Below are 12,661 nucleotides of genomic sequence, written 5' to 3'. Positions count from 1 at the left end.
CCAAAGGTACATAGGGGTAACTAGAGGTTATGCGTACATGAGTAAAAGCTTATAACTTCATCTCCCAAAATCAATAAATCAAAGTACATAGCTTCAATCTATGATTATAACATACATGTCTCTCAGCCCCACCCATAATTATGATATCCTCTATTGAGGTTCGCGCACAAATACATTTGCATAGTCACTTCTTTTCGATAATAACACATCAACTGCAACACGAACAAACTACGCTATCAATTGTACTTTTTGAATAAAGGTGAATGAAATATCTTTGTTGGATATTTCAATAAAATAAGTATTAATATTTTTTAAAATAATAAACCTTCTTTAAATTTTGAGATATTTTACAAAGGTACTATAAAACATCATTGTGGACACATTTTTCTCACGATTTATGAAGAACAAATTCCAATTTACAATTATTTATCACTGTTGGTAGAAAACAAAGCTTACACAATGAATTTATAAAAATTTTATAATATTTTAAGAAAATTCCAGGGTATTCCTAATATGTCTCCACACATCATATATTTTTCCCAAAATTTATCTCACACATAAAATAATTTTCATAAAAACTTAATAGGACAAATTTATCAAATTCCAATAAAAAATAAAAATCAAATACTTCTTGGGCTTGTAAATTCATATGAAAATTTTGAGATATCATCATTGTCATGTAGAAGGTTTCTATTTCTCCAATTCCCACTAATATCTTATTTAAAAAGTGTAATCAAGTAAAAATAACACAAGGTAGATTCAACAAAACATTTTAATACATCCATTAAAAATAGTGAATGTGCTCAAAAAAATTCAAAAAGTTTCTCAATGATTCTAGAGACATGATTACATATGAATATGGCCTCACTTTAAAAAGAAGCCACAAAATTTTAACAAAATTTAATTATAATAATAGTATAATGAGAATAATTTCTCAACCACTCAAGACAAGTAAGAGATAAAAGAGAATCTCTCTATATTTTTAAATCAAGGACACAAGCTCCTCATTAACATCCTTGAACTATAACAAGAAAGGAGGCTACTTAGTGGTATAGGTTTTAGAGAAAAAGGCAGAGAGTTTTAAAGAGAAGGAGGAGAAACTAAAAAAAAAATTAAAATCCAAATTTCCTCTCTATGTTAGAGATATGCATAAAATGAGAAGGGAATGAGCTTTACTATTTATTTATAACTAGGTCAATACACACATGCTCTTCATTAGATCTCTTGATTAAAGTTTGATTTAGTCTAATTTTAAGCACTAATTCTAGTTTTACATAACTTTAAAATTATTCTTTAATGAGTTATTTAAATCTATAATTGATTTTTTTAATATATTTAATTAACTTAATTTAAGTTTTAATTAAACCTCATAAATATTAATTAGATTCTAATTACTCTTAATCTACTTTTAAGCTTATTTAATAAAGTGACGATACTTTTAAAATCGGTTATTTATGAACCGATTTTTGTATAGTACATACAAAATCGGTTCTGAAATAACCGATTTTAAAAGTAACACTTTTAAAATCGGTTCTTAAATAACCAATTTTAAAAGTAGCACTTTTAAGATCGGTTCTTTTGTAACTGATCTTAAAAGTTATGTCAGACATATCTTTTAAGATCGGTTATTTTATAACCGATCTTAAAAGTACTTTTAAGATCGGTTAAATTTTAATCGATCTTAAAAGTGTTCATATTATTTACAAAATTGTCATCGCGTCACTTTTAAGATCGGTTACCTTATAACCGATCTTAAAACTCCGACTTTAAATCCAATTTTTACATTAGTGATAACTTTAAAATTATTCTTTAATGAGTTATTTAAATCTATAATTGATTTTTTAATATATTTAATTAACTTAATTTAAGTTTTAATTAAACCCCATAAATATTAATGAGATTCTAATTACTCTTAATCTACTTTTAAGCTTACTTAATAAAGTTCTTAAAATTTACTACTATGTCACTAATAAGTTGATTAAAATCTTTCCTTCAATTTTAGTTGACTTTTTAATATAGTTTTGACCTTATTTTTAAACTACTAAATAAATCAAATTAAAAATTAGTTCAAATTTTTTTTATAATTAAATTAATTCTTATTTATACTGAATATTACTAGTTAATCTTATAATATTAATTTAATGTTTGATTTAATTTAATTAACTAAATTACTATTTAATTAGTTCTAAGATTACGTGACTAATTAGATTATTAATTAATTTACTACTTATATGTCCCTATTTAAATCTTTATTAAATATTAAATCTTAAATAACTTCTACTTTGGAAGACTTTTCATTAATGTAATAGTTCAATTGAATATTAACTGGATCAATGAAAATTTTAGTCAGATTCTCATTCAATTTTTGAAAAAATATGCAAGCGAGGAAATCAAGGAATAGGTGGGTCCTACGTTTTTTTTTAAACCTTTCTTTAAATTTTGTATTTTTCCGACAAATCTCTCTCTCTCTCTCTCTCCTCGTTCCTATCCTACCTACGCTCATCTCTCTCTTTAATTTGAAATTCTTGATCAACTTGCAGACGCGCACATTTCATTTATTAGGGTCCGTTGTAAAACCCACCAAACTCTCTCTCTCTCTCTCTCTCTCTCCTTCTCTCTCTTTCTCTCTCTCTCTGGTTTCGTTCATCTTCTTCTCTAATGCCGTTTTGATCAATCCATCATTCCAGGTCTCTCTCTGACTTGATTTTACATTGTCCATTTACGGGGTTCTATTATTAATATTATTATCATCATTATTTTTATTTGGGGTTGTTGATTAAGGTTTTATTTTTGGGTTATTCCCCGTTTATTTTTGGGGGTGGGTGGGAGGATTTTTGATTTTGTTTGTTGTAGATCTGTGGTGGGTTTGGTTTGATATATGGTTGAGGTTTAGGGTTTTCTTTGTGCGATTGGATAGGACAGTTTGTTCTGTTGAAGGTATGTGTTTGGTGTGTTTTTTCAGATTGCCGAGGTTGTTCCCTTTTTCTGCTTGATCAATTGGGGTCTTGGATTATGTGAAAATGTCCACGTTTCTAAATAAGTGCCTCCGATTGTTTGTGTTTCTGCATGTACTGTTTTTTGTCTTCGCTTTGCTAGTAAGCTTTTTATATGTAGTATGTTTGGCCTGATATGTGTTGGTTTTCATGGTAAAGCACATATACGTCCCTATTGGAAGCTGGGTCTAATTATTTGTTTTTTGAAGTTAGTTTAGTTTGCATGGTAAGGGTTCTGATGATAGTTTGGCCCTTTGCTACTTTGTCAGACTAATGTGATTTTGTGTTTGTTTGGTTTGCCTTTTCACTTCCACAACGATGCATTTCTTGTGTCCTAATGCACCTTGTTTTGAATTTGAAGGAAAATTTTCCTCCTTCTATCAAATGCTGAGTGCTATCACTAAAACAAACAAACTTTTCCATCCTAGGATTTGAGGTAGGCTTCTCAGATTAAATACAATGTATTCCTTGAGTGATCGTGGGAGAAGTTAGCTTCTAGAGGTTCTATACCTTCTTAAACTGCAAAATAATGGAGAACCCAAGGGATGCCCACAACTCATGTCTTTTGCAGTTGTATTTGAGAGAGACTAGGCCCCCTAATGTATATATATTATATGGACATTCTTTGTGAATGGATAGGAATTCTACCATTATAATACCTCCAAAATATTGAATTGTCTTTTCCTGAGGATTGGATTCTCTTGAAGGGTGATCAGATTTTTGTGAGATCACGTACCAATTGCAGTTTTGATTCATGAGTTTTGTGTTGTCTAGATCACATTTTGATGCCTGGTAGGTAGGCTCTTTCACCGGGGTGGGTGTTTTCTGTCTCTGAGGATGCCTTGATGTTCTTCCTTTGCACCATTTTCGTGTGATCTGTTTCATCATTGCACAAGATAGATACAAAACTTGGCTTGTTTTAGTAAATAAAAATTCATGTTAGAAAGCTAAAGCTTGAGAAGGGGGCAATTTTTAATAGGGTATTTACTTTGTCATTTTGTGCTTGCCTTTTTTGACTTTGAAACCAGTTCAATGACCCATGCATGCAAGTTCCATCTATGACTTGATCTTGTTAATAAACTTTCCTTATAGTTTTATGTTTTTTCTGTATTTTCATGGCCTTATTTATTTGTGCATAGTCATGGCTGATCAAAACCAATAACAGAGCTCTGCATCAAATTTTAATTTTTTAAAAAGTGCATAAATTCACACTATCATTTCTTTTGATCAGTTGGTATTGAGCTCTGCTACATGTATTCAAGGTTTTTTTTTTTTATTTTTTTTTTTCAATTCTGCCAATGGTATGTCTCCTTGTACATTTACTTTGACAAATTTTTGTGGTTCATCTTGCTCTTATTCTTATAGACAGAAAACAACCTAATATAGCTGTGTTAAATGATTAAATATTTTAGTGAAAAAGGTTAATGATCTACATTGCTTGATACAAGATGTTTACTCTATTTGGGTGCTGCTGCAAGCTTAGAAAAGAGTTGTGCAAGCCTTTAATACATGTGTCCTATCAATCTGAATTTGCAATGGTTTGGAAGTTGTATTTTTTTAACATTGATTCTTTTCTTAATGTTATAAACTTATATAATATTTATAACCTTTACAAGAGTTTTGCTGTTCTCTTCACTTGGAAGTGCAAATTCATTATATTATCGTGGTATACTTAATTCATATATGGGATATCCTGATAAATAGAGGTTGAAAACTAAAGAAAACCCTTTGCAAAACCATTGATGTAGAGTTAAAAGACCTTTATTTAAATGGTCTTTTGGAAAAAATTTGGATGTTGACAAAACACATTGCTCACATGTTAACCATGTAGTTGACTCCAACATCTAGTGTTTGTTTTTTCTTACACGATAAGGGTAGCATAAAAATGGTTTTGAAGACAGAAATAAAGATCAAGTAGAAGAATTTGTCTAGCTGAAATTTAAACTATCGTGTTAACTCTTGAGCATTTGAAATGTTAATGATTAATATTCTATGTCTGGTGGAAAGATGGTATTTGAAAAGTGTTTTTCTTCTGGGAAAACTGTTCATATTATTATATTATATGGTAAGTAATACATTTTGCAAGATAAGAAATAAGCATTGTAAAAGTGAATTTGAAAACTAATTAATTGCAGGAGTGTATTTTGAATGACAAATGCTTATGCTTTTTGTCTACTTGATGTGTTTTGTTTGCTTTCATAGGTTATCAAGTTTGTAAATTTGTTTTAAAACTGAGTTTGATGAATGCCATGATACATCTTTGGTCCTCTCATTGAAACATCAGGGGAGGCTGATATATTTGCCATAGAAAGACAGATTCATGACATGGTTGTCAGTGGTTTGTCAATAGATATTATTCACAATAGAATATTATGGTGTTGTTAGATCCATATATTGTCAACATCAGGGGAAAAGGCTTTGTTTATTGATTCTGTTGTTGATTTGAAATTTGAATGAACAGCAGGAGATGTGAATTTAATTAGCTTACTATTCCTTATTGATTATAATGGTTTTTCTCCATTCACAGGGCACAGGGCACAGGGCACAGGGCAACCGGTGATTGCTTTTGCTAGCATGGCATCAAGTTATAATATATTCTTTGATGATAAACGGAGCAAAGCCGAGGTTGACCCTCCTCAAAATGAGGAGTCAGCAGATGTTGGTGAATTAGTAAATGATCCTGCTCTTAAACCTAATGGGACTGTTTCAAGCAGTGTTCGTGAGCTTTTAGAGTGCCCTGTATGCCTGAATGCTATGTACCCTCCAATCCATCAGGTTGTTTATGTATTGATGATTTGTTGTTGATTTTTTGGGTTCTTTTGAGAAAGTGTGCAATTGTAAATTAAAAATATTGGGGTGTTCAAAGTGCAATTTGATAAATTTGATAAATTAATTACAATTACAAAGTGAAATTGACTGGTACGGGATTCATAGCACAGTTGCTGAGTGTGACATGTCAAAAGCAAAATACTGAGTGGGAGGGTGTTAATTTCCTCGTTCAAAAGTAATTCTCCCTTGTCTCACCTAGCTGATCTATTCTGAGAATATATTTTTTTTTCTAGCAGGAACTAAGTCAATTTTTTTGTATGTAACTTTGAATTTACATAATTATTGGTTGTTTCAAAAGAAATTTTATTTTGAAATTTAGTTAACATCACTTCCTCTGTTGCTTTTGCAGTGTTCAAATGGTCACACTATATGCTCAGGTTGCAAACCCAGGGTCCATAACCGGTGCCCTACTTGTAGGCATGAGCTTGGCAATATCAGATGCCTGGCACTGGAGAAAGTGGCTGCATCTTTGGAACTTCCCTGTAAATATCAAGGTTTTGGGTGCAGCGGTATATATCCATATTACAGCAAGATAAAACATGAATCGCAATGTGCATATAGACCATACAACTGTCCATATGCTGGTTCAGAATGCTCTATTATGGGTGATATACCCTACCTGGTGGCACATCTGAAAGATGACCACAAAGTGGACATGCACAATGGTAGCACTTTTAACCACCGCTATGTTAAATCAAATCCACAAGAAGTTGAAAATGCCACATGGATGTTGACGGTATTGTTTTGCTGAACTTTGTTTTACCTTCCTTTTATTGACTCAGTAAATTCACCAGACTGTGAGTACATGGTAGATTGTATAATTTTGGGCCAGATTTGGATCTACACATGTCACTCATCATCATTTAATGAGTATATAGAATTTAAGCATGCCTTGTAACTTTCTTCATTTTCTTAAACAAGAAAAATCGAATATTGGCGATACTGGAACATCTTGGAAACTGAGCTTGTTATTTTAAAGTTGTATTATCAAGGAACTATTGATTTACAGCATTGCCTCTTTCTAGGTGTCTGTACAAAGGCTTTATATATATAGTGAGATAGATTTTTTTTTTTTTCTACACAGAATTATGGAATTAGCTTATATATACACTTCATATTGGTTTCTAGGTCTTCAGCTGCTTTGGTCAGTATTTTTGTCTACATTTTGAAGCTTTTCAGCTAGGAATGGCTCCTGTCTACATAGCCTTTTTACGGTTTATGGGTGATGATAATGAGGCGAAGAACTACAGCTACAGTTTAGAGGTAGGTGGAAATGGGAAGAAGATGATTTGGCAGGGGGTGCCTAGAAGCATCAGAGACAGCCACCGCAAGGTTCGTGACAGTTTTGATGGTCTCATCATTCAGAGGGATATGGCCCTCTTGTTTTCCGGGGATGACAACAAGGAGTTGAAGCTTAGGGTTACTGGTAGGATTTGGAAAGAACAGTGAATGGAGAGAGACAATGTCCTTTCAACTAGCAATTATATTTAGGCTGATAGTTTGTAGTACAACTCGTTTCTTGTAGTGATATGTGACTTCTGATCATGTTATCGTGTTTTGTAATTTAGGAGGCAAACTCTCTTTGCTGATCCTTTCATCAAATACATGAACAGGAAGTTGTATCTCGTATCATTATGATAACTACTCAATAGAGATGAGAACCTTAATGTGCCTCACATATATTCTTTTTTGTTTGAACGACAGTGAATGAGAGCACTCGAGAAAATGTTGCTGGCACACAACCTACCACGTAATGTTTTCGTTATATTCTCGTAGCTGCTATATTTGTCAATTTACCGCATATCTTGCGAGCTTGTTTTTTTGAATATTTGAAAACGATATCTAGCTTGTTTTTCTGTTCTAATCCAAGTATCTGTGCAATCCCTTCATTTTCCAAGTTTCTATAAATATAATTGACATTAGTGGGTACTTGGTTATTAATCGAATGATTTAGAGCGATCTATAACTTACGTGTGGTATGGCACAATAACGCTCGAGTGTAATGTTGAAATTATTGATATGATCCAAGCTCGCATTGAATTTCAATATCATGGTTTTGTTAGGCTTATTGCATCAAAATGAATAACAGTTATAGCCCAACTATCCCACTCCAAATTCCAAATTATTATTTAGGCTTTACTCCAGTGCACGTACCGTTCTGAGCTACCCCTGTTTTGTGTTCCATCTGCCACAATTATATGTCAGTGATAAAAATAAAATAAAAAATACCGGTACTATATTTCAAGAGCATACTAAACCAGTTAATTTTTGGTGATTGATACCTCGTGGATCAATAATCCACATTACAATGAATGGTATGCATTAGTTTTGTCCCATGAAAGACAAAAATATGTGAAAATGTGAAATGGATTATAGAACCTATTGCATGCTAAGGAAGATCATAAGATGAAGCACTTCAGGTAAAGATCCTTTCAGCTGAACTGCATATATCTTGTAGCCAAAAAGGGAGGGAAACAAGAAAAGAGAACTCCAGTGTTGCATTCATTTTTAGATGTTATTAATATACTATGGTATTTTGAAATACATCCGGTTAACAAATAGGCTACTTTCTAAGTATGCACTTGTCTTATCCAATTAGACTGAGAATACAGGCTTCAGCTGCATTTAGCTAAATACGCACTCCATCCTTGAAGACGGTATTCACGAGCTGCCTGGGCGGGATTTGCTGCCTTTATGATGCCACGACCCACTATGATAATATCACTACCCCTATCATTGACAACCTGAAAACACCATTTGGTGAATTGTCAACCAATAAGCTCAAATAAAAGAGTACTGCGCAAAACAACACAGTTGAGCATGGGAATGGATCTTTTAAGTGGAAAAAAAATGTCATGATCCTTTTAAGATACAGACTGCAACTTGCATAAACTTACTGAATATGGTGTGTTATATTGCTGCCCTAAAGCATCCCCACCAGTCACCATTTGAACTCCAGGAGTTGCATGAATGAAAGAGGGATTTACGGGTGCCCCAGGCCATGATGCTGGATTGACTGAGATGAAGCCAATAACAAAGTCAGAATGATCCTCGGCAATTTTCACTGCAGCGGCGGTGTAATCTCCCTTGGCAAAGTTACCAGTTGAACTCATTTCAGCAAGCAGAAACAGACCCTTTCCATGAGGCAAACCCTAAGTATGATTCACAAGACAGGTTAGGCTAGCAGTTTTGGCCTAATGGTCTGGCTACAGTCAAGACAATGTTATGACTACTATTATAGAGCACAGACCTTCAACTTCAGTCCTTCCACAATTCCAGGACCAGATATAATGTGAGCATTTACTATATCAGCCCATTCCAATATGTGAAAGATCCCTCTGCAGATATCAGAGGATAATGATGTCATAATATTAAAAGCAGAAACAAAAAAATAATACTGAAAAATGAATCCAAAATCATTAGGAAAAATCTTACCCTGCATACTGCATGGTCACTGTGTTACCAATGTCAGCAAACTTACGATCCTCAAAGATTAAGAAGTTGTGTTTTTCGGCAATCTTCAACAGAAAAAAGCATATATTAGAAGCAACTAAACCAGAAATGTAGAAGATTCCTGTGATCTCGGTAAACATGTTGCTCATAATCATGTAAAACTCTTATAATTGGTTAAAGTCACGACATCAGATTCTACTTTCAATAAATATCAGAAAATCTACTCCAGTCTATAATTTTAGACAATATCAGGATGCATAAATTTGTTCTTCTCTACTGAAAAGAAAAGAAAAAAGTATCTTTTAGCACTATACCGAGCGAAGCTTAGAACCGAAATCAGGAGTAAAATCTGGAAATATATCCACATGAGTTTTCAGCAAGCATATCTCTGGCCCAACCTGACAGGAAAAAACAGCCAAATTAGTTTAAAATAATTTATTTGTCAGGAGTCAGGACTAAACTTCTAACTATAAGTCTACAATCTCACTTATGATAATAATCCAGAGAATAGTAGGACCTTTTACAGTTTCCAACCCATTTGTAAACTATAAGTCTAATATGATATCTAACTATGCCATGGCTAGTTAAATCTTTTTCCATTTTGTATACATACCAAGTTATTACCTTGTCAGCAATTTCAAACAATTCAGCTGCAGTTCCAACGTCTGCAGCCAAACACAGATTACTCTCCTTCTCAGCCATTATCTCAAACAACCTCCTTCCTGTTGGATTCTTGGACAACTTAGCCCTCTCCAAAAATGGTAAGGCCCGGACCTTAGCTGTAGTTGCCAAAGCAGCGACCTTCTGATTGTCTTCTAAGAATCTCATAACAACCCCTAGCAGCTGCTTATCAAGCTTTCCTTTTTCACTCAAAATTTTCACCATTTCAGTCAATTTAAGAATTGCATGCAGCTTGATTCCATTACCCTCCAAATTCTCCCTCCCACCTTGCTCTCTATCGATCAGAACAACAGCATCACTGACCTTCAACCCTGCAGCACGCAGTGGTGCAGCAGTTTCCAAAACTGATGTGCCACTAGTGACTAAATCCTCAATTATCAAGCAACTTTGGCCGTGCTTGAAATCACCTTCAATGGCTTTAGAAGTTCCATAACCTTTGATTTCCTTGCGACGCATGACCATAGGAATATTCTGAGTGACAGAAACACAAGTGGCAATGGGAAGAGCAGTGTAAGGGACACCACAGACATGGTCAAATGAAGTGGAAGAGACAGAGGAAATAAGGGTTTGAGAAATATTCCGGAGGACGGAAGGGTAAGATATAATGAGCCGGAGGTCAATATAGATTGGCGAGGAGATGCCAGATTTGAGTTTGAAATTGCCAAATTTGACAGCTGAGATTTCATGGAGTTGAAGAACTAGAGACTCCATTGATGTGCTTTTCTCAGTGTGCTTCAAGGATTGTTTTAGACCTTAGGGGTAACCTGTGTAATTCAGTAAACAACATCTTCAATTTTTTTAAACATATATATAAATACATCTTTAGAAACATTTAGCTCAACCACTAGCATAGATTTAATCATAATATTCCTCACAGATCATACATCATAGATTATATCACAGAAGCAAACAATTCCCACAGCATATTCAAATTTCAAACACGAGGCAAATTGCTTAAAAACAAAATAAAGTGATGAACACAAGGAATTTAGATGAACCTTTCACAACTAGCACATGACAACCTTAAAATGATGGTCATGAGTCTGCATCCAGGTCTTGTGCTGTCGTGAACCTACACAGACAGAATCTAACCTACCTGATTCAGATTCTATTATGCCTACTAATAAGGTGGTAAGAAAGTTGATATGTACAGTTATTGTGAGTTAGATTACATTACTCTAGGATCTGCTGTATATATTGAACCTGTATATGTGACTATATGAATCAGAACCCACTTTCACTCAACTATTTAGTGAAAGAAACCACAAAGCGCATTCCTAGTTACTGCCAAACCATATCGCAATCAAGAAAGAGGGAAAACTAAAACACTACTTCGGTTATCCTTCAGCATATCCCCCTCCCCCCTCCTTGGAAATTCAGTCCTATGCAACTTACAACAAACACACCAAATTTGTTTTTTGGGCTACAACCAATATTTGACAAATGCAACCAACCTTCAAAATACACTTGGATTACAAAACAACTAAAAAGGAAGAAAAAAATTAGTTGAATAGGCAATTCAAACAAATTTAAAAGAAAGAAATAAAAAAAGTCCCCAAATCATTCAGATGTAATAATTTTTTTTCATCAGTATCTTCATATGCAATCCTATGCGAGATATTAAATGTAGACACCTCTCTTTACTTGAATTTAAACCTTGTTTTGCCGTGTCGTGAGGGACTAGTCTGTTTCGATAAAGATGCAATCACAGCCAAGCACAATTCTAAGTTTTAATTTTGAAACCACCCAAAAAAAAAAGAACCTCAATTTATTAATATAACTGTCTACACTGTTTGAGCAACAAAATAAATTCAATCAACAACAATACAAGAAATCCTAAAATTTCATGCAGAATCAATCAATGACATTCAAAAGTTCAATGACCTTATCAACAACATTGGTTCAACCCAAACTCAGTCAAATGCAGCAACCCAAACAACAGATGATATAAACTTAAACATTGAAATTAAAACTTGAAAAGATTCAGCTCACTAGAAGAGAACAGAGAGTGGTGTGAGTGTAGTTCCTCAATAAAGGCCGCGGGCGAGTGTTGTTGCACAAGTTGAAGCCACGGGCGAGACCACGTCAGGGAAAATTTGCACGAATCAGAATACGAAAGTTAGTGCAGCTTATGAGCGCTCACAATTCCCGTTAATACTTGCAACTATACCAAAGATAAAAATAAAAATAAAAGTTAGGATTTATTGACCGTAATTTAAAACATTGGGCTGAAAGTAAATGTTTTCGACACTTGAATCCCTGTAAATATATTCAATAATTTTTTTAAGTGTCCAACATCCAAAATTTAGAAAAAGTATATAACCTAAATAATAATATCAACATATATCAAAAGACTAAAATATAATAAATGATTACTTTTAGAGATTTTAATCATAAACAAAAATAATTAGAACCAAACATTTTTAAATTTCTTATTTTTTTTTTGAAGGAATAAATTTCTTATTTTTAAAGAGGCAAAAATATACTTTTCGTCCCTTATATTATTTATTAGATTCAATTTAGTCTCACTTTAATTAATTGAATCAATTTAGTCCAACATCTTTAAAATGTATCTCAGTGTTTGATTTTTCGTTTCCTTCATTTAAATACTTAACGGATATGCCACGTGTCATGCTATCATGATACATGGCTGGACATCATGACACGTGACATGATGACATGCACATGGCATGACGGCATGAATT

General features: G+C 33.4%; 2 protein-coding genes across 5 annotated transcripts; one reads left to right on the top strand and one right to left on the bottom strand.

The window, feature by feature from the left end:
* The first annotated feature begins 2,468 nt into the window (after positions 1–2,468).
* LOC109787739 (E3 ubiquitin-protein ligase DIS1) lies at positions 2,469–7,498 on the top strand. 2 transcript variants are annotated; one of them, XM_020346295.3, is made up of 4 exons: positions 2,469–2,687; positions 5,521–5,768; positions 6,172–6,558; positions 6,951–7,498. In XM_020346295.3, the coding sequence occupies exons 2-4, from the start codon at positions 5,568–5,570 to the stop codon at positions 7,269–7,271; spliced, it is 909 nt and encodes a 302-aa protein (XP_020201884.1). In that variant the 5' UTR covers positions 2,469–2,687; positions 5,521–5,567; the 3' UTR covers positions 7,272–7,498. The 2 variants fall into 2 exon arrangements, with proteins under 2 accessions (XP_020201884.1, XP_082919082.1); XM_083062956.1 differs by lacking the exon at positions 2,469–2,687 and adding an exon at positions 2,913–2,937.
* A 794-nt stretch (positions 7,499–8,292) lies between these two features.
* LOC109787721 (uridine 5'-monophosphate synthase) lies at positions 8,293–12,124 on the bottom strand. Of its 3 annotated transcripts, none has more exons than XM_029269092.2 (7): positions 11,841–12,124; positions 9,900–10,720; positions 9,590–9,673; positions 9,258–9,340; positions 9,073–9,160; positions 8,720–8,974; positions 8,293–8,566 (listed from the first exon to the last, which is right to left on the bottom strand). In XM_029269092.2, exons 2-7 carry the CDS (start codon positions 10,665–10,667, stop codon positions 8,438–8,440), a joined length of 1,407 nt encoding a protein of 468 aa, XP_029124925.2. In that variant the 5' UTR covers positions 10,668–10,720; positions 11,841–12,124; the 3' UTR covers positions 8,293–8,437. The 3 variants fall into 3 exon arrangements, with proteins under 3 accessions (XP_029124925.2, XP_020201862.2, XP_020201863.2); XM_020346273.3 differs by having other exon boundaries at positions 11,949–12,123; XM_020346274.3 differs by lacking the exon at positions 11,841–12,124 and adding an exon at positions 10,955–11,807.
* Between the last annotated feature and the right edge of the window lie 537 nt (positions 12,125–12,661).

Source organism: Cajanus cajan, chromosome 8 (assembly GCF_000230855.2).
Source record: "Cajanus cajan strain Asha chromosome 8, NIPB_CcT2T_4, whole genome shotgun sequence".
NCBI lineage: Eukaryota > Viridiplantae > Streptophyta > Magnoliopsida > Fabales > Fabaceae > Cajanus > Cajanus cajan.
This window is presented reverse-complemented; position numbering and strand designations above follow the sequence as displayed.

Coding starts and splice junctions, on each gene's coding strand:
- LOC109787739 (XM_020346295.3), top strand. CDS start 5,568: ATGGCATCAAGTTATAATATATTCTTTGATGATAAACGGAGCAAAGCC. Junction 5,769..6,171: donor TGTACCCTCCAATCCATCAG/GTTGTTTATGTA, acceptor TTGCTTTTGCAG/TGTTCAAATGGTCACACTAT. Junction 6,559..6,950: donor ATGCCACATGGATGTTGACG/GTATTGTTTTGC, acceptor ATTGGTTTCTAG/GTCTTCAGCTGCTTTGGTCA.
- LOC109787721 (XM_029269092.2), bottom strand. CDS start 10,667: ATGGAGTCTCTAGTTCTTCAACTCCATGAAATCTCAGCTGTCAAATTT. Junction 9,341..9,589: donor TCGGTTCTAAGCTTCGCTCG/GTATAGTGCTAA, acceptor TTTCTGTTGAAG/ATTGCCGAAAAACACAACTT. Junction 8,567..8,719: donor AATATAACACACCATATTCA/GTAAGTTTATGC, acceptor TGGTGTTTTCAG/GTTGTCAATGATAGGGGTAG.